This window comes from Taurulus bubalis (genome assembly GCF_910589615.1).
Source record: "Taurulus bubalis genome assembly, chromosome: 20".
NCBI lineage: Eukaryota > Metazoa > Chordata > Actinopteri > Perciformes > Cottidae > Taurulus > Taurulus bubalis.
The window spans coordinates 17,671,224-17,691,868 of record NC_136608.1 but is presented as its reverse complement, the minus strand read 5'-3'; the positions used below and the strand labels follow the sequence as shown (position 1 = coordinate 17,691,868).

Genomic DNA, 20,645 nt, shown 5'->3' with positions numbered 1-20,645 from the left:
GTGTCCACCTCTCTCTCTCTCTCTCTGTCCACCTGTCTCTCTCTCTCTCTCTGTCCACCTCTCTCTCTCTCTCTCTCTGTCCACCTCTCTCTCTCTCTCTCTCTCTCTCTGTCCACCTGTCTCTCTCTCTCTCTGTCCACCTGTCTCTCTCTCTCTCTGTCCACCTGTCTCTCTCTCTCTCTCTGTCCACCTCTCTCTCTCTCTCCCTCTGTCCACCTGTCTCTCTCTCCCCCCTCTCTCTCTCCCTGACCCCCTGTCTCTCTCTCCCTCCCCACCTGTCTCTCTCTCCCCCCCTCTCTCTCTCCCTGACCTCCTGTCTCTCTCTCCCTGACCCCCTGTCTCTCTCTCTCCCTGACCCCCTGTCTCTCTCTCTCTCCCTCCCCACCTGTCTCTCTCTCCCCCCAGGAGCAGTTCACGGCGATGAGAGACCTGTACATGAAAAACGGTCAGGGCTTCGCTCTCGTCTACTCCATCACGGCTCAGTCGACCTTCAACGACCTCCAGGACCTCCGGGAGCAGATCCTCAGAGTGAAGGACACCGAGGACGTACGACACACACACACACACACACACACACACACACACACTTACATTTCAAAATGCTTGAGTTTGGCTCGATAAAAAATCCATCATCGTTATTGTTTCACGTGTAGTTTGGTCCACTTTGAAGTATCCCTGTCTCCGTGGCGATCAGGTTCCCATGATCCTCGTGGGCAACAAGTGCGACCTGGAGGTGGAGCGCGTGGTCGCCAAGGAGTCGGGCGTCGGCCTCGCCCGCCAGTGGAACGCCTGCGCCTTCCTGGAGACCTCGGCCAAGAGCAAGATCAACGTCAACGAGGTGACCTTCTTCTTCTTCTTCTTCTTCTTCTTCTTCTTCTTCTTCTTCTTCTTCTTCTATTGAGTCCAAAAGTACATGTTTATATATGTGTTATATGTGTGTGTGTGTGTGTGTGTGCAGATCTTCTATGACCTCGTGCGACAGATCAACAGGAAGAGTCCGGTTCAAGGGAAAGCTCGCAAAAAGTCCAACTGTCAACTTCTCTAATAACAGGTTTGTTGTGTTTATTAATGAATGAACACAAACATAAATACTGTGAGAACCTTTCATTGATCTTCTGCCTCCAGTCTCCTGCTCACCTGACCGCCAACCAACCAACCAACCAATCACAGGACATCTTCCAGCTGGCCACGCCCCCTTTTAACACAGCCTCGTCATCGTCAACATCAGCCACCTCTGACCAGAGACTGTTGCCTTGGAAACATTGAAACCAAACACCGAGAGACTGCAGCCGGCGACGATGATGAAGATGATGATTCCGCTGTTGCAGTTGGGGGTTTTCCCATCATGCTCTCTGCTAAGCCCCTTTGCGCTGGGGGTGTGGCCTCTTGCTTTCACTTTTAAATGTTCCTTTTACTTGTTTTCCAGCGGCTCTGGTTGAACCTGTGGATCCATTCAGTTATTATTATTATTATTATTATTATTATTACCGTGGTTATTATTATGATTCTGTGTGAAAAAAAGATATAAAAGTAATTTCATGTTTTACATTCTTTGGGGGCGGGTGCAGCAGTCGCGCGGTTAGCTCGCCGCGCTGCGCTAACTATTCAGTTAAATGTGAGAATGTGGACAGAACTTCCATAACTTTGGGCTACGTTGTTAGCATAGCAGCTAGCACTTATGTTTGAATACTGTGAGCAAATTGTTCTGTTTGTGCGGTTGTTAGCATTATAAACGCATCCACAAGAGGACTGAATGCTAACTATGCTAACACACGAGTGTTAGTATATTTACATAGAAACAAATGGGCGGTGAATTAGCTTGTTAGCTAGCTGCGAGTTAGCTTGTCAATAAAGAGAAGCTTCTAAAACAGCCGATATCATTTATATTAGGTATCTTGTAAAGGGAAGCTAGCGAAACCACTTTGGTAATAAATTAGCATAGCAGCATGCTAACTTGTTAGCGTAGCGGCGCGGTGAGCTGACCCTAGATCTGCTGCTCAGGGCGGACATGTTGCCTTTAGACAGCAGACTCACACTGGTCCAGTAGAGTGTGTGTGTGTGTGTGTGTGTGTGTGTGTGTGTGTGTGTGTGTGTGTGTGTGTGTGTGTGTGTGTGTGTGTGTGTGTGTGTGTGCGGCCAGCCAGCAGGTGTAGTTTCTGTGATTATTAACCATTTTATTACCTGAATATTAATGTTGCTAACTCATCTGAAAGGGTAGCACTGAATTCTCTACACTTTGTTAGCATGGACGCAAAGAAGAACTGAATCTCAGTGTTACTAGCTAGCGGTAGCGCCGCCGCGTTCCAGTTGGGCGGGAAGCTGAAGCCCCGCCCCCCCATGCTGAGTATTTGGGGGCGTGGCCTGTGAAGCAGCAGGACGAGGGAAAAGCCTTTTTGATTATCCGTCTTTGTTTGAAATGTGAGTGTGTTGGACTCAGTGACCTCTGTGAGTACTGCTGTGCACAGTGTTGTCGTACCAGAGTACTGTCGGTACCAGAGTACATCAGTACCAGAGTACTGTCGGTACCAGAGTACATCAGTACCAGAGTACTGTCGGTACCAGAGTACATCAGTACCAGCGTACATCAGTACCAGAGTACTGTCGGTACCAGCGTACATCAGTACCAGAGTACTGTCGGTACCAGCGTACATCAGTACTGTCGGTGTTCCGGTTCTCCCGCAGTACGTTCAGTCATGTAGCATGTTGATGTTTCTGTCAGTACTCAGTCTGACCTCCGGGTGGCGCTGCCACAGTTTGCGTGCCGAGCGGGTCGAAGGTCCGCTTGCCGCCGCTAGCGGGTCGTCCTCAATAAAACGGTTTCTAGCTAACGTCCCGCCGGCTCTCGGCAGCTCAGCAACTGCAGGCCGACCTTCTGACCTCCACAGTGACCGAGGCTGCGGCGCATTCAGCGTTTCGTGCGACTTCTGTGGCTGTGATAATTGACAGCTCAGGCCGTGTGTGTGTGTGTGTGTGTGTGCGTGTGCGCGTGCGCGCGCAGGGGGTCGCGGTTCTTGTGTCGGAGGCTTCAGACTCGGTTCGCTGCATGCGGAGGCCTCAACGTCTGCGGCGAGTTTGTTTTCTCCACTTTTTCCTAGCTAGGCTAGCAGTTTCCCTCTGCTTCCATTGTTTGTGCTAAGCTAGGCTAACGCATCCTGGACCTTTTCTCCGTACAGATTAAACCGATTGTGAATCTTCTCGTCCGAGTTTCTGTAAAAAAATAAATAAAAACACAACAGAAGTCGCGCCGAAGCGACCGCAGCCCAACGCAGGAATTATTTTACATCGCTGAAATAAATCTGCTTCTTTTGCTCTGTGTGGCATGATGACCAGTGAAATGTAAAAGGAACCAGTTCAGCCAGAGCAAAGGCCAGTTCAAGTCCCCGGTTCCATTCTGCTGGAGTTCACTGGTCTGATCGCTGGTCTGAACTGGTTTCTTCCAGTGGGGGGAGGGGGGGTGAAGCCAAATGTAAAGTAAAAACTAAAAAGCCTTAAATGAATAAAAGTGGTGCAATTTTGTAACAGCAACCTGCGATGTGGATCATTCTGGATGAGATGCAGGTAGATGATGAATGATGTAAAGTCCTCAACAAAAGGCCATGTAATGTGGTTGAAAGCTCCAGAAGAACGTGACGAGTCCTGACTTGAGTTTGTTTTGAGACTGAAAACTTAAACTTAAAGAATCAACGGTTTTCTGCTTGATTGTGTAAATATGTCACAGCAAAGAAATCATCATTATTATTCAGATTAAAAGAATATCCAAAGTGGATCCAACATAAACATATTCATATTATTTTCAAGAGGGTTTATTCATGTTTTTGAGTGTTCATTATTATTAACGTAATTATTTAAATTATTGTATTTTTTTTTGGGGGGGGGGGTATTATTTTTTATTATTATTATTAATGTAATTATTTAAATTATTGTATTTTTGGGTTTATAATTATTATTTTGAGGGGTCATTATTATTAACATGATTATTATTACAATTATTTTATAACTATTTTTGGGATTTATAATTTTTTTGCGGGTTTATTATTATTATGGTGGTCATTAATATTAACATGATTATTATTTACATTGTTGTATTATTATTTATTTTTGGGATTTATAATTATTTTGGTGGTCATTATTATTAATATTATTATAATTTACTTTATTGTATTATTATTTATTTTTTATGGGGTTTATAATTATTATTTTGGGGGTCATTATTAACATGATTATTATTTACATTATTGTATTATTTATTTTTGGGGGTTATAATTATTATTTTGAGGCGTCACAACTCACAAGCAGAACGACAACACGGCTGACGTCGACGCAAGACGATTTGCTGCCATGGCAACGACGGCAGCTTGTCCCTGTGATCTGAGGAACAGAACGGCGAGCATGCGCAATGACGAGTTATGTCTCGCGGTGTTTCGTCGGCGACGAGAGCGAGATGACCGTCCGCTTCAAGGTAACCAGGCAACAGGCTGTCAGCCGTTAGCTTAGCTCTTTAACTAACGTATGCTAACGAGCGGTTTGTGAATAAAACTGTCGGCTTCCGCTCTCGTGAATGCGCACCGGTCCCGGTATGCCGGACGGAACCGTGCACGAGACGGCGCAGTAGGATACATGTGTGACGTCATTGGGTGTGACGAACTAATCCAGCTAATCGGTTTCAGTTTGACAGTGTGTTTTACTGCTGTAACTAAAGGTATAAGTACTACATGTACCTGAGGTGTAGTAGAGTAGAAGTACTGTATGTACCTCTGAGGTGTAGTAAAGTAGAAGTACAACATGTACCTCTGAGGTGTAGTAAAGTAGAAGTAAAACATGTACCTCTGAGGTGTAGTACAGTAGAAGTACAACATGTACCTCTGAGGTGACGTAAAGTAGAAGTAAAACATGTACCTCTGAGGTGTAGTACAGTAGAAGTACAACATGTACCTCTGAGGTGTAGTACAGTAGAAGTAAAACATGTACCTCTGAGGTGACGTAAAGTAGAAGTAAAACATGTACCTCTGAGGTGACGTAAAGTAGAAGTAAAACATGTACCTCTGAGGTGTAGTACAGTAGAAGTACAACATGTACCTCTGAGGTGTAGTACAGTAGAAGTACAACATGTACCTCTGAGGTGTAGTACAGTAGAAGTACAACATGTACCTCTGAGGTGTAGTACAGTAGAAGTACAACATGTACCTCTGAGGTGTAGTACAGTAGAAGTAAAACATGTACCTCTGAGGTGACGTAAAGTAGAAGTAAAACATGTACCTCTGAGGTGTAGTACAGTAGAAGTACAACATGTACCTCTGAGGTGTAGTACAGTAGAAGTACAACATGTACCTCTGAGGTGTAGTACAGTAGAAGTACAACATGTACCTCTGAGGTGTAGTACAGTAGAAGTAAAACATGTACCTCTAAAGTGTTACATAGTACAGTAAAAAGTGCAATACCTCTGAGATGTAGTACAATAACAAGTACGATATGTACCTCTGAGATGTACTTTTTGATTTAGTATAAATAATAGACGTAATTTTATCTCCACTAGAATTTTAAATATAGTTTAATTCAATCTTGTTGTGTGTGTGTGCGTGTGTGTGTGTGCGTGCGTGTGCGTGTGCGTGTGTGCGTGTGTGCGCGTGTGTGTGTGTGTGTGTGTGTGTGTCAGTGTCGGAGTGAGTACCAGAGGAGCTACAGGGATTCCCGACCCAGAAGCGTTTCTCCTCAGCGCTGCGCCCCATTGGCCGGTCTTAGCTCCGCCCACATGGGTATGACAAAATGTAGTCTTCTTTCTTTCTTCTATGTTCATTTTTTTCAAGTTGTGCAAATGCAGAACATACTTTTTTTTCATCATCACATCATATTTGGCATTTTACTTAATTTGTTTAGCAGATTAATGTTGATTGAACCTAAACGTAGAAGCTCCCGTCTAAGTCACGTGATCTTCGCCCTGAACCTCTTCCTCCTCTCAGGCTTCAGCAGAGAGCCGGGTCTCCAAAGGAGGAGGAGGAGGCCGGGTCCTGCCGGTCTCGCTCAGTCCTGCAGCTCCCTGCCGTGCGGTCCAGGTCCACAGGACCCCCTGGCTGGGCCGCCCGCTCGCAGAACGGCGCCCCCTGCTGGTCGGAAACACAGCGTAGCACACTGCGTGTCCACACATAGCTACGTGAGATAATAAGGTGTCCGTCTTCATCACCAGCCTCGAGGACTCGCTCTGACCCTGGACCCCCTGCAGACCCTGGACCCCCTGCAGGACTCCGACCCGCTGCAGACCCTGGACCCCCTGCAGGACTTCGACCCCCTGCAGACCCTGGACCCCCTGCAGGACTTCGACCCGCTGCAGACCCTGGACCCCCTGCAGACCTTGGACCTCCTGCAGGACCCCGACCCGCTGCAGACCCTGGACCATCATCCGGTGAACACACATCCTGTACCTGTGCTTTCGTTATCCTCGTACTTCAACCCTTGATTCTGAGTATTTGTGTGTGTTTTCCATCTCCTCAGCTAAGCCCCGCCCCTCCAAGCTCGACAGCCAACCACAGCTGAGCAGACCGCTGACGGCAGCGCCCTCGGCCAATGAGGTGAGCCAGAATGCAGCCGCATCCGGATGCACCGCCTCCTCCAGGTGCGTCTCTCTCGTCGCTTCACCTTTGTTTGTTTGTTTGTTTGTTTGTTTGTTTGTTTGTTTGCTTGTGCCGGTCCAGCACGCTCTGCGCTGGAGGGCGGGGCTTAGGGTGGGAGGTCAAAGGTCAGGAAGTCAACGGTCAGAGTACCACCGACAGTTCAGCTGGAAGAAACCAGCAACTGCTGCTTCTCCCATACTGACTGCAGAACAGGTACACGTCTTCTATATATATATATATATATATATATATATATATATATATATATATATATATATATATATATATATATATATCTATCTATCATTTTGTTCTTCTTGTATATCAGTAGTAGTAGTAGTAGTACTGCTGTGTGTCCACTAGATGGAGACGTTTACAGGTGTTTTTATTCAATATTTTGGTGATCACATGACTGTCGGTCACTTTAAACTCAGTCAGTGAAGAAAACTGTCATGAATATAAAATATATAAATGTAAAATATGAATTCACAAAAAGAGGTGTTTAAAATGAAAATGTGCATTTGTTGACCTTTGACCTGCAGCTGCTCCACTCCAGCAGCAGGTGTGTGCCGCCCTTTAAGAAACACCCCGTTCCCATGGAGACCGAGTATCAGCGCAGCTTCCGGGGTCTTCTGGCTCCGCCCACCGAGCCCCGCCTCCAAAAACACCTGGAGCATCATCAGAGGAACCCACTGTTCCACACACACATGGTACACACACACACATACACACACACACACACACACGGTACACACACACATGGTACACACACACGTTACACATACACACACACGTTACACACCCACATACACATGGTACACACACACGTTACACACATACACACACACGGTACACACACACACACATACACACACACGTTACACACACACACACACGATACACACACACATGGTACACACACACGTTACACATACACACACACGTTACACATACACACTCACACGTTGCACACCCACATACACATGGTACACACACACATGTTACACACACACGTTACACACATACACACACACGGTACACACACACACACACACACACGTTGCACACACATGGTACACACGTTACACGTTACACATACACACACACACACGTTACACACCCACATACACATGGTACACACATACACGTTACACACACACACGGTACACACACACACATACACACACACATACACACACATGGTACACACACACACATACATGGTACACACACACACACGTAACACCCACACACACACACACACACACACTGTACACACACTCACACACATGGTACGCAAACACTGTACACACACACATAGTACACGCACACACACCATGCACTCACACACACATATACACACACATGCACACATGCACACACTGTTCACACACACTAGGTACACACATACACACACACACATATATATACACACACATATACACACACACATATACATACATGCACACGCACACACACACGGTACACACACACATATATATATACACACACACATGCACACACACACGGTACACACACACATATATATATACACACACACATGCACACACACACGGTACACACACACATGCACACACACACGGTACACACACACACACACATTTTCACCAAAATCACCACAAATATAAAATGTGATTAATTCTCTATTACTTCTCTTTTTTTCTCCTTAATTTTATATTTTGATTATAGATGTTTTTATTGTTTCACTTTAAACGTCAAACATATGTGTGTTGTGTGTTGTGTGTTGTGTGTCATGACTCGGCTCTTAGGCCACAACAATACGGCAACAACAACAATTTGAGGAGAACTTCACATGAAGAGATAGTTCACTGTATGGAGCGTGGCGGTCTTTAGCCCCGCCCCCTTCATGCACCAGGTGCTCGCATCAGGTCGTCAGCTCCCGGGGACAAAGGGACACGAGCACACCTGCTGTGATTAGACACAGTAAAGCAATAACACACATTTACCAAGAAAGAATAAATATAGATCTGCAGATTAATCGATTATGTAAATAATGGTTCATAATGGTTTATGTAAATAATCGGTTTATGACGTCATAATTAAATGTGTTGTTCCCGCAGTCATTTCACTTTTCACAATATCTTTTAAAAGTGATTTTTTTTTGCAGATGTACATTTTTTCCCCAAGACTTTGCTGAACAAACACATATAAATAAACACAAGTATTGGAATTAATTTGGGGTTCCTGCGACGACTCAAACACAGGAGAAAAAAGGTCATCATGTTGAATAGGTTTTAATGTTGATGCTCATCTTTAGCCTAGCTTAGCATAACGGCTGGAAGCGGGGGGGAACTGCTAGCGTAGCGCCGTAAAAGAGAAAAAGATGCAGAAGTAAAAGTATAAATACCACAGGGCAGAAGTACTCCTAACAGTGGAAAGTACTACCTTTGCAGAATAAAACATGCGTAGTAGTCGTATAATTCTGTGTGACCACTTTGTGCTTTGAGTTTGCTGGAATTGAACTTCAGTGACGATCAATGTTTCCTGATCACCTCCATTGATGTGGCCGTTAAACCACAGGGCTTCATTTCAGGGAAACAACTCTCTGCTAGTCACACACACACACACACACACACACACACACACACACACACACACACACACACACACACACACACACACACATACACACACCCCAGTGGAAAGTGTTTGAGTGGGAGGATGGAAAACATTTCTACCTGAAATCAGCAAATTTTAGCTTAAAGATGAAAATGTGCAGGAAAACATGTTCTACATGTTCTATATATATATATATATATATATATATATATATATATATATATATATATATATATATATATATTCAAGACGAGTGATTGTTCCTGAATAAAAAACCTCCTCTAACTTTTCTAGTTGTACGTCACTTCATACATAAATAATGTGTAATAAACACGTTCATGGTCATTTAGAGTCAAACAGACCATGAAGCAGGGGATGCTTTAGGGGCGGGGCTACAAGGTGATTGACAGGTCGTTAAATGTGCTGTAATTAAACATCGGTTACAAAGTGCCTGAATGCGTTTGAGGGACTCAACATGTCGGTGCAGCGACATGAGCTAAAGAGAATTCAGAGGTCAAAGGTCACTGCGCGAAAAACGTGTTTTCTTTCAATTTCACACAAATATCTAAGAGGATGAAATGATGAATGATGACAATTTGGTTGTAAACTGCAGGAATATAACCACAAGGCGGTTATTGTAGTTTAAAATAATATATAAGAAAGATTAAAAGATTAATAGTTCATGTAAATAATGTTCATAAGCAGCTCGACGTCTTTCTGTTTGTTTTGTAGTGTTTTTAATAGTTTTAAAGACTTCTAATGTCACAATTAAGCTTTTGTTGTCATTGAACTTTTCACACATAACAGTCCTGAACTGTATTTGTATAAAAATTAACATTTTAAAAATAAATAAATAAAATAAGAAATATTAAAATAAAATACAAAATTATTATTGTTTAAATTAAATGAAGGGATCACAGCCGGAGCAGCTCATAAAGTGTAGGTTCATGTAGTCCTTTAGTCGCCTCCTCTGTGCAGCAGAAGGAGGAAGCCGTCAGCGGCTTTCAGAGGAAACGGTGATGCGTTCAGGGCCTCAGCGGACAGACGTGCAGCATCGGGCCGACGGTTGAGGTTTAGCTTTAGAGACGCTGAGGTTAGAAAAGGAGGCCGGGGTTATCCAGGGTTGGGCCGGGGTCAGGTGAGGTCAGCTTTACCAGAATCTACTCCTGCAGCGTGAGTCATGTGACACCACTTCTCCCCTGAAACTCTGCCTTCAGCATTTCCTTCTTTCATACGATCACAAACTGACTCTGACTCGGCGTTCATGACTTTCACTCTTTCACATTAACCTTCGTGTTGCTGCTTCCTGAACTCTGGATTCTATATTCACCTCAGGAGACCGGAGACCGTTTTAAGAAGAGCGTAAAAGTCGTGGTGACGTCGCCCGTCGGTTTGTGGACCGACGATATGAAGCCTTCTTGGGTTACGGCCGTCGCCATCTTGTTTTTTTGCAACCAGAGAACAGGAGGTGACCGTATGTAGACTGAGGAGGACGTAGAGACGCTGTCGACGTATCTGGTGTCGACCTGTCAATCACCTTGTAGCCCCGCCCCTAAAGCGTCCCCTGCTTTATGGTCTGTTTGACTCTAAATGACCATAATGTACTAAATGAACATCAAGCTGTATTGAAGAAGACTTGAAACTAGAGATTGAGACATAAACTCATGTTTACAATGTTTACTGAGGAAATACATCAAGAGAAGTAGAGTCATTTATATAGACTTCTATACAACCAGAGGAGTCACCCCCTGGTGGTCAGGAGAGAGAATGCAGCTTTAACACATGAAGCATAGACTTCTATACAACCAGAGGAGTCGCCCCCTGGTGGTCAGGAGAGAGAATGCAGCTTTAACACATGAAGCATAGACTTCTATACAACCTAGAGAGTCACCCCCTGGTGGTCAGGAGAGAGAATGCAGCTTTAACACATGAAGCATAGACTTCTATACAACCAGAGGAGTCACCCCCTGAAGGTCAGTAGAGAGCATGCAGCTTTAACACATGAAGCATAGACTTCTATACAACCAGAGGAGTCGCCCCTGGTGGTCAGGAGAGAGAATGCAGCTTTAACACATGAAGCATAGACTTCTATACAACCAGAGGAGTCGAGCGGTTCTCACGGTTGTTTCTACGCCGTCGTCTTCGTCTCCAGGTGGAGGATTTGAGGCAGAAGGCCTCGTCGTACCGCCGCCGCGCCTGGGGAGCTAATTTCGACAGAGACCACCTGAGCCAGCTGCTGTCGGAGCACAACGCTCTGTGGGAACCCGCGGACTCCACCACCGACCCGCCCACCACCCGCCTGACCTCTGACCGCGGCCCTGACCCGGACGGCCGCGGCACGACGCCCCTGGAGGCCCTGCACCTGGCCAGGTGAGAGCCGGAGAGAGAGAGAGCTAGGAGGAGCGGTCACATGACGCTCTGAGTTCACGTCTTTGTGTTTTCAGCCGCTCCAGTCGGACGTCTTCTGTTACGAGCGCCGGAAACAAAAACACACAAATAAAAGGGCCGACGCCTCCAAGTCCTCCTGCTGAAAGCTGCACAGCCTGGAGAGAGGAAGAGGAAGAGGAAGAGGAGGAAGAGGAAGAAGAGGAGGAAGAGGAAGAAGAGTAAGTGCTTCGGATTCTGCTGTCAACCGAAGAGTTTAAGTGTAAATCAGGGAATTTAAAGAGTGATAATAATGCTAGCTGCTTCCATCTGTGTGTGTGTGTGTGTGTGTGTGTGTGTGTGTTTGTAGTGTGGAGGGAAGGTTACCGACTCCGAGGATGAAGATACGACCGGTTCAGAGAACTCACCATGACCTCACCACACCTACCACTGGTACACACACACACACACACGCACACACACACGCACACACGCACGCGCACACACACGCGCATACACACATACGCACACACGCACGCGCACACGCACACACACACACGCACACACACACACACGCACACACACACGCACACACACACACACACATTGTGACCTCTGTTTGTCCTCTAGGAGGAGCTATTCTGGTGGGAAAACTGAAGAGCAGTGATGACAAACAGGTAATATTATATTATATATTCATCTCAGATTATATTATATTATTCCATATTACTTCAATACATTCTATTATACTATATAATATGACATTGCATTGTATTGTCATGTATGTCATTATATCATAATATATTATGTAATATTTTATTATATCACAATGTATTGTGTTTTATTATCATAATATATTGTATTTTATTATATAACAAAATATATGTTATAATATTGTATTATAGCATATTATATTGTAATACATTGTATTATCATAATATATTAAGTTATATTTTGAGGTGTTTCTGTGTTCAGAGGTGTGGCTCAGCGGTTTCCGATGTTTCAGTCAAACAGAGGGAGGCGTGGTCAGATAATGCCCCCGCCCCCTCCTCATCTGGCTCCTCCCCCAAAGACAAACCTGCCTCTAAACCAATCAGGACGAAGCCAACGCCCCCTGTTGCCCCGCCCCCACAGCACTGTATCCAAGGCACGCTGAGAAAGGCCGACTTCCAGCACAACGGTGAGATCAATCAATCTATTAATCAAGCTATTATTGATTATTATTGTCTGAGGAAAGCAATGACGTTATTTATTAAATGATCAATCAAATTAATTCTAGCAGTTGATTCACAATTTTTTATATTTTATCTTGATGTTTTTCTTTCTTTTTTCTCTCACTTTATCTACCAAAAATAAACAAATATTATATACATTTATGTATATTAATTAGTTAAACTTGATTGTTTAACGGGGCGGGAATGTGCGAAGCGTCCCACCGTTAACATGCCGTGTGATCAATAATCAATAACCAATAATCAATAACCAATAACCCCGCTGTCTCTTCAGGTGAGTTGGGTTTGAGGTTCAGGGAGCTTCAGTGTCCAGGAGGAAGAGGAGGAGGAGGAGGCTGCTCTGATGAAGGTGAGACTTTAAAAATATATATATATATAAAAAAAAGAAATATATATATACATTTGTTTTAAATGACACCTTTTCTCCCGTTGCCTAGACGACCGGCTGTCGGTGATGTCGTGGCGCTCGTGCTCCGCGGCGTCCGCCGTGCTGGAGCGCGCTCAGAAGAGACGAGAGCTCTTCTGGGGGAAGAGATGACCTTTGACCTTTGTGTTTTAATAAATCATTATTTTAAATATCATGGATCTCTACACGGTTTCTCGTGATGATAATATAAATCGTTATATTCTGTAGATATTCTGCATTTCATTTTCAAGTATTTAGTTTCAATATCAAAGATATTCACATATTAGACATTTAATAAACACAATATTTGACCTGATTTTTCAAACATCTTTTTGATTAAAGTGTTTTTAAGTTTTTTTGTCCAAAAGACTTTAAACCAGATAGAATCTCACTAAATATGAAGTTACATTTCTCATAAACAGACAGAACAACAATAATTAGAAGAAAAGAGTTTGTGAACGTTTGTGAATATCAAGATTTATTGATGTTATTGATACTATGAAAAAAGTTATCTAAAAAAAATGTTTTTAGATGAAAACAGTGAAATAAAAGCAAGAATATTTCCCTCTGAGATGTGGAGTAGAAAGAAGGAAGTAGAAGTACCTCAGATGTATACTTGTACTGCAGTCCTCTGTTGACACTCATCTTTATTCATTTGGGAGAAAATATTATCCGTCTTTCTTTAAATGCATTTGAAATAATGGCTGGATGTCGTGGAGGAGGAAGAACAAACATCGTCATCACTTCCCCCGGACACGGAGAGGACCGATTACCTGGCAACGACTCACACTATTTAAACACACACACACACACACACACACACACACACACACACACACACAGTGCTGAGGCGGCGGGTAGATGATGTTTCCTCAACGGAGCAAAAAGATAACAACGTTTGATACGTTTATGTTTATTTTTAGCTCATGACAAGTGAAAGTGTCTTAAAGCTGCATTCTCTCTCCTGACCACCAGGGGCCGACTCCTCTGGTTGTATAGAAGTCTATGCTTCATGTGTTAAAGCTGCATTCTCTCTCCTGACCACCAGGGGGTGACTCCTCTGGTTGTATAGAAGTATATGCTTCATGTGTTAAAGCTGCATTCTCTCTGCTGACCACCAGGGGGCGACTCCTCTGGTTGTATAGAAGTCTATGCTTCATGTGTTAAAGCTGCATTCTCTCTCCTGACCACCAGGGGGTGACTCCTCTGGTTGTATAGAAGTATATGCTTCATGTGTTAAAGCTGCATTCTCTCTGCTGACCACCAGGGGGCGACTCCTCTGGTTGTATAGAAGTCTATGCTTCATGTGTTAAAGCTGCATTCTCTCTCTTGACCACCTGAAGGCGACTCCTCTGGTTGTATAGAAGTCTATGCTTCATGTGTTAAAGCTGCATTCTCTCTCTTGACCACCAGGGGGCGACTCCTCTGGTTGTATAGAAGTCTATGCTTCATGTGTTAAAGCTGCATTCTCTCTCCTGATCACCAGGGGGTGACTCCTCTGGTTGTATAGAAGTCTATGCTAAGAGGAGTCAATAAATCACTTTATTCATTTATTCCTACTTTTGAAAGAACACACAGTACAAAATGTGTTTCTTGTTGTGAATCAAACCTCCGAGCAGCTGAATGAGATTAGACATATTTATTTTAGAACTACTTTTGGATTCATCTCCAAACCTCCAGCGGCTCTGCTCGGTTCTCGGTGGTTACTTCCGCTCATTATTAACTGGGTGTTCTACATTTCGTCTTACTACCTCCAGCGTGTTGCAACATGTCATGACATGTCTCCTCGTGTGACGCACTGCAGATCTAAAACCTCTTTTGATGAGTTTATGAAACCAATCTTTTTAAAAAAAATCAGTGCAATAGGACCCAGAAACTAGTAAATATGCAAATTTTAGTTTAGTTTATTCGAAAGAGGAAACTATTTTTGAATATGTGCGTAAATACGGGAAAAATTGGTCTCTTGTGTTCATAAAAAGGTAATTTGGAAAGATATTTATCTCTCAGTCTCTGAGGCATTCACACACCCTCATCCAGCACAATGCATGAGGAAAACAGAATGACACTCGATGCTTTAACTTCACACCCGGCAAACAAAAGCTACAAGGAAAAGAGCCGCCTGACAGGAAAATACAGGCGGGGGGAACCACCGATGAGCCTGATGTCAGTTTTCCATTACGGCCTCCCGGGAGCAGGAGCTGATCGTCTGGAGTGGAAACAAGTGGCCGGTCGGTGGAGGCGTCCCACAGGGGTCAATCCTGGGTCCCCCATTGTTCTGGATTCAGAAGCTTCTCTCTGGGGAACACCGTCGTTATGCAGACGATATCTTGGTTTAAAACTCGCCGTGGTGACGCCGCCGAGGGTTTTTCAGACGAGACTGTCACAAATAATACACTCATAAAAGCCTAAATAGTGTATCTGAAGTGTTATTTTTGTATAAATGTGCTGTCGAAAATATTTAGACAATTATGGAAATGAATGGTAAAAATATTTATCTTGCAGCTGAAAACACAAATAACTTGTTTTAGTTATTGCATCGTGAAAGTTAGTGTTACGAAATTGTTTCCTCGTTGTCACTTTAAGAGATGATGAATTAAATGAATATGAACCGATTAAAAGTTGCGTAACGTGATCAAAACCATAAGAGCTCGTTGCACAAGTTTTATTTTCCACAGAGGTAAGTTTACATAACTTCCAGCTTCATAATCCACCAGGGAGTGTACACACACACACACACACACACACACACGCTGAAAAAAGAAAATTAGAAAATGTTCTCTTTCAGAAAATCGATGACAAACATTATTTATATATGTATGTATGTCGTCACACCTCGACTAATTTCCTCTCTGTGTAAGTGACAGTAAACAAAGATTACACCAGCTCAGCACTGACCTGTGTGTGTGTGTGTGTGTGTGTGTGTGTGTGCGCGTGCATGTGTGTGTGTGCGCGTGCATGTGTGTGTGTGTGTGTGTGTGTGTGTGTGTGTGTTGGGACTTTTTTTTTCTGGTTGCCTGTCCTATATTCTGCAGCGGTGGGCGGAGGAGTGATCTGTATAAAGAGCCGCGGCAGAGAGACGTCTTCACAACAGCATCCACTGACAGGTGAGGAAACACTCAGACGCATCGATTCATTTACTAGTTTGATGTTTTATTCGTAACAATAATAATAATAATAACATGTCTTTTCTGTCTCGCAGTTCAGAACGCTCTGACTCTGACTGAAAGTCCTCAAGGTAACTCTGAACCATGAAGCTCGTCGCCGCCGCTCTCACCTCTGGCGTCCGTCCGACCGCCGCCATGCTGCTGATGCTGCCGCTGCTCCTGATTGGCTGGGCCGCGGCGCTGCCGGTGGACCGGCCGCTCAGCGAGCCGCTGAGGAGCCACGGCACGTACCAGGCGGTCCGGGACGTGTCGCAACACGTGAGTGGCCATTTACACAAATATCTATATTTTAACATTAAATGCTTTTTTAATTATGAGACAACAATTTTATTTTTGTAGCCTCTTTTCCTTAAAGATTTTTAAGGAAAACTTCCAATACTTATGTTAAAGTACATAAAATATACTAGTAGTCACCGTGCAAATAATATACAATAAAATATGCATTGTATGATTATTATTATTTATTATCCATTAACTTGTAAGTTAATGTTTCAACGTGTACTTTGTTTAATTTGTATAAATGCTTCGTATTTTATAAAATCACTTTTATATGTAAACCAGAATCTGTACCTAAAGCTATTTAAGTATTTGCTTCAGAGTTTAGGGGACGTAAAGGTATTTAAACACTTCAGTAAAGTACAAGTACCTTAAGATTGTACTTGGTTACCTTTAACTCCAGAATTCCAGCTTTAATAGAATTATGGCTTTAAATCTTATCGTATTAACTTTTGAAATATTGTTTTGGCACTAATGTTCCTCCGTAGTTTAGCCGTCGCTTTATATCCATCTTTTCTGTCGATACTGTTGAGGTCACGGAGGTCAAATCTTTGTATATTTTGGTGGAATCTGGAAGGTTTTAGCAACTGGAGGCAAAGAAGTAAACAAACTGGCTATATTAAAGGATAATTCCAGAATATTTTCAATTTTGTCAACTTTTTGGCCGAATGGATGACAAAAATATGATCAAAGCAGTTTGCAGAAATAAAACGTGACGAATCCAAGAGGCCCAAACATTTTGAGGCTTTGCTTCTGGTTTGTCGTGGACGTCGGGGTGTTTAGCGTCGGTGATGCTCACGCGTTTCCTTTCCCTCCAGGCTCAGAGCGTCCAGACGGAGGAGGACTCCAGCACCCGGCTGCTGTCCAGAGTCAACCCCGACCAGGTGAGACTCTTTCCATTCAACACAAAAAAACAAAGAACGAATCATCGGTAGAACCTCAACGTAACGTTCGACCTCTGACCTTTCTGCCTCCTGCAGGACCACCTGAAGATCTGCTGCCTGCACGCCAACATCCTGGACTTCTACCTGAACAACATCCTGCGCCAGCGCGACAACACGCATCCCAACATGCACCGGCTGAAGGTCGACCTCACCCGCGTCAGCGAGGACCTGCAGACCCAAGGATGTGTGAGTGTCACGTGTGGAAAAGGGATTTTGAAGTTAGCTTAGCATAACGACTGGAAACGGGGGCGGGGGGAAAGCTAGCTTGCGCAAAGTTAAGAAATGCTACAATTTGCTGTTTTGGTGAGAGTTAGATGAGCAGATTGATACCGCAGTGATTGTGCAACTGTAGTGAGCAGCTAGTTAGCTTAGCTTAGCATACAGATGAGAAACGGGGTGGGAGCTAGCCTGTCCAAAGTTAAGAAATAAGACTATTTGGCTTATTTTTTGGTGAGAGTTAAATGAACAGATTGATACCTCAGTGATAGTGAATCTAGAGCTAGCAGTTAGCTTAGCTTCGCATACAGACTAGAAACAAGGGGAAATAAAATCCATTTATAATTGCTTTCTTTCTGAGAGTTAAATGAGAAGATTGATTACGGTAATTATCAATCTAAGGCCAGGAGACAGCTAGCGTAGCATAAAGACAATAATAATACAATACATAAATGATAGCAGCTGCTAACCTGCACCACCTGTCTGTCTCTGCAGAACGTGACTCACTATCACGATCATCACCACGCGGTGGAGTTCCGCAGGAAGCTAACCAAGGTGAGACTTTATTAAAACTTCTTTTCTGCTTATTCATCTGAAGCCGACTTACATATCACTTTTTCTGAGTGAAGCTTGGTTGCAGGAGCTCGTCTCGGCTTTACGGCTCGTTATGTAATCAACAAATGATAAAAGACATTATCTTAAATAACGAGTTTAACAGATTAAATATGACGAGATAATTGTGACAAATTTAATCAATCAGTTTTCATTATTTATTAACATTTAGATTTAAATCTCAAACTTTAATCTCTTATAAAGAACATTCAGTCAAGTTAGAGTCTTAATTATTTATAAATTATTCAATTATTCAATAACTAGATCAACAGAAGATGTATTTCTGTAACTATTTTGATAATTTATTTATTGTTTAAGCTAATCAAAGCTTCTCAAATGCAGATTTGTTGTTGTCTCATGTGACTGTGTGTGTGTGTGTGTGTGTGTGTGTGTGTGTGTGTGTTTCTATTGTTTCTCACGTGACTGCGTTGCTTCTCAGATGGGCGGCGAGCGAGGGATGAACAAAGCGGTCGGAGAGATCGACATCTTGTTCACGTACCTGCAGGACTTCTGCATCCAGCCGAGGAACGACACCGCCGCCGCCGCCAACTAGCCACGCCCACCATATTTATCATGTTTTATACCAAGTTTTATACTTTTATTTATTATTCAGGATCTATTTAATTTGAGAACCCATTGAAGATTTTTTTTGATACAGTATTTATATTGACTGAGTGAGACGGATTAGTTATTTATCTATTTATTGAACCTTGTTACCATATAACGGCTCATTATTATTATTATTATTATTATTATTATTATTATTATTATGAAGGAGTTACAGTGTTGCAACGTTACACTCAATGAACTGTGTTTACTTGAAAATAAAAAAATAAAGTTTGCTTTTGAATATGAATGTCTCTGTTGGTGTATTATATTATTATTATTATTATTATTATTATTAATACTATAAGTGTGAAATTAAAGGAGCAGTTTGCTGTTTCTCAATGTATAACTTATTTTAATATTATTTCGCATGAATTAATAATTACGCCAAGATGACAAAAACAATATAAAAAACAACAAAAGAACAAAATTCAGCTGAAAAAACAGATAAATGTACAACATATAACAATAACTAACAAACAGATGAGCCAAAGCACAATTATTATTATTGTTATTATTATTATGAGATACAATCAATGAAAAATAAAGACATGAATAAAAATAAAAATAAAATGTTCACATTTTAACAATTTCAATGTGATTTAACTGAAACAAAGACATAATCAATGATAATCTACTTCTTATATGAAATATGTTAATTAACGAATACAATTCGATGAAACCAATAATATATGGTATAAATAGATATAAATAATGCAGTTCAGGTCAACAGAATAAAAGACATTCTCATGTTCCCATATATATATGTATATATATATATATATATATATATATATATATATATATATATATATATATGTATATATATATATATATATATATATATATATATATATATATATATATATATATATATATATACAATAAAAAGGAACCTGACTTCTCTTTGCCTTTTAATTGTGATAATATTCATAATAATCCTGATATTCAGACTGAACTGTCTTTTGTTTCTTCCTTTTTTTATAAAGCAGTTCTTCAAACTTCATATTATTCATTTATATTCAAGAGTTTTTATTCATGTTTTTATATTTCTACACAACTGGAAACTTCTCATGAATCTTTTATTCCGTAGGATATTTTTCTTCCAGAATAATTATCTGTTAGAAAGAAAACATCCCGAACACATTTAAGAGTTTGTTTTACTACTTTGTCTGTTTGTGTCTGTAGAATTCACCGATACGTTACATAACGCCTCATTTGCATATTTAAACACAACATCTCATACAACGTGTAACAATAAGTCCTCTTCATGAGAGTGATGAAGTGGTGAAGTTTCATGCTGGCATCAATGAGGTGAAAAGATCACAAATAAACATTCAAACAAAAGTGACGCATTCAAGACTTTATTTATTTAAATAAACAATTATTTACTTCTGTCGCCGTTTGTTTAACTTCACAATCAGTTTACGTCTGGAGTGACTCATATGCCGCCTGTGTGTGTGTGTGTGTGTGTGTGTGTGTGTGTGTGTGTGTGTGTGTGTGTGTGTGTGTGTGTGTGTGTGTGTGTGTGTGTGTGTGTGTGGGTGAAAAAGTTTCCTCTGAGATGTAGTAGAATAATATACATGAATAAATGTACTTACTTACTTTCCACCACAGCT

At 42.2% G+C, this 20,645-nt stretch overlaps 3 protein-coding genes across 5 annotated transcripts; all 3 read left to right on the top strand.

The window, feature by feature from the left end:
- Positions 1-417: 417 nt before the first annotated feature.
- LOC306752634 (ras-related protein Rap-1b-like protein) lies at positions 418-3,766 on the top strand. 3 transcript variants are annotated; one of them, XR_013771225.1, is made up of 5 exons: positions 418-546; positions 695-838; positions 959-1,051; positions 1,126-2,530; positions 2,597-3,766. XR_013771225.1 is itself a non-coding variant. In XM_079236417.1 (4 exons), the coding sequence occupies exons 1-3, from the start codon at positions 421-423 to the stop codon at positions 1,043-1,045; spliced, it is 357 nt and encodes a 118-aa protein (XP_079092543.1). In that variant the 5' UTR covers positions 418-420; the 3' UTR covers positions 1,046-1,051; positions 1,126-3,766. The 3 variants fall into 3 exon arrangements, 1 of the variants encoding a protein (XP_079092543.1); XR_013771226.1 differs by having other exon boundaries at positions 1,126-2,555; positions 2,622-3,766; XM_079236417.1 differs by having other exon boundaries at positions 1,126-3,766.
- Positions 3,767-4,441: 675 nt separating this feature from the next.
- On the top strand, positions 4,442-13,340 carry mdm1 (Mdm1 nuclear protein; the record flags this gene model as incomplete). Its single annotated transcript, XM_079236377.1, has 14 exons — positions 4,442-4,459; positions 5,654-5,753; positions 5,958-6,104; positions 6,182-6,397; positions 6,487-6,563; positions 6,687-6,818; positions 7,148-7,315; positions 11,359-11,576; positions 11,651-11,812; positions 11,941-12,023; positions 12,201-12,247; positions 12,546-12,750; positions 13,077-13,151; positions 13,240-13,340. The coding sequence occupies 14 exons, from the start codon at positions 4,442-4,444 to the stop codon at positions 13,338-13,340; spliced, it is 1,749 nt and encodes a 582-aa protein (XP_079092503.1).
- Positions 13,341-16,456: 3,116 nt separating this feature from the next.
- On the top strand, positions 16,457-19,148 carry il22 (interleukin 22; the record flags this gene model as incomplete). The annotated part of the gene is made up of 5 exons (XM_079236376.1): positions 16,457-16,630; positions 17,467-17,532; positions 17,629-17,778; positions 18,304-18,363; positions 18,860-19,148. The coding sequence occupies 5 exons, from the start codon at positions 16,457-16,459 to the stop codon at positions 18,971-18,973; spliced, it is 564 nt and encodes a 187-aa protein (XP_079092502.1). The 3' UTR covers positions 18,974-19,148.
- Between the last annotated feature and the right edge of the window lie 1,497 nt (positions 19,149-20,645).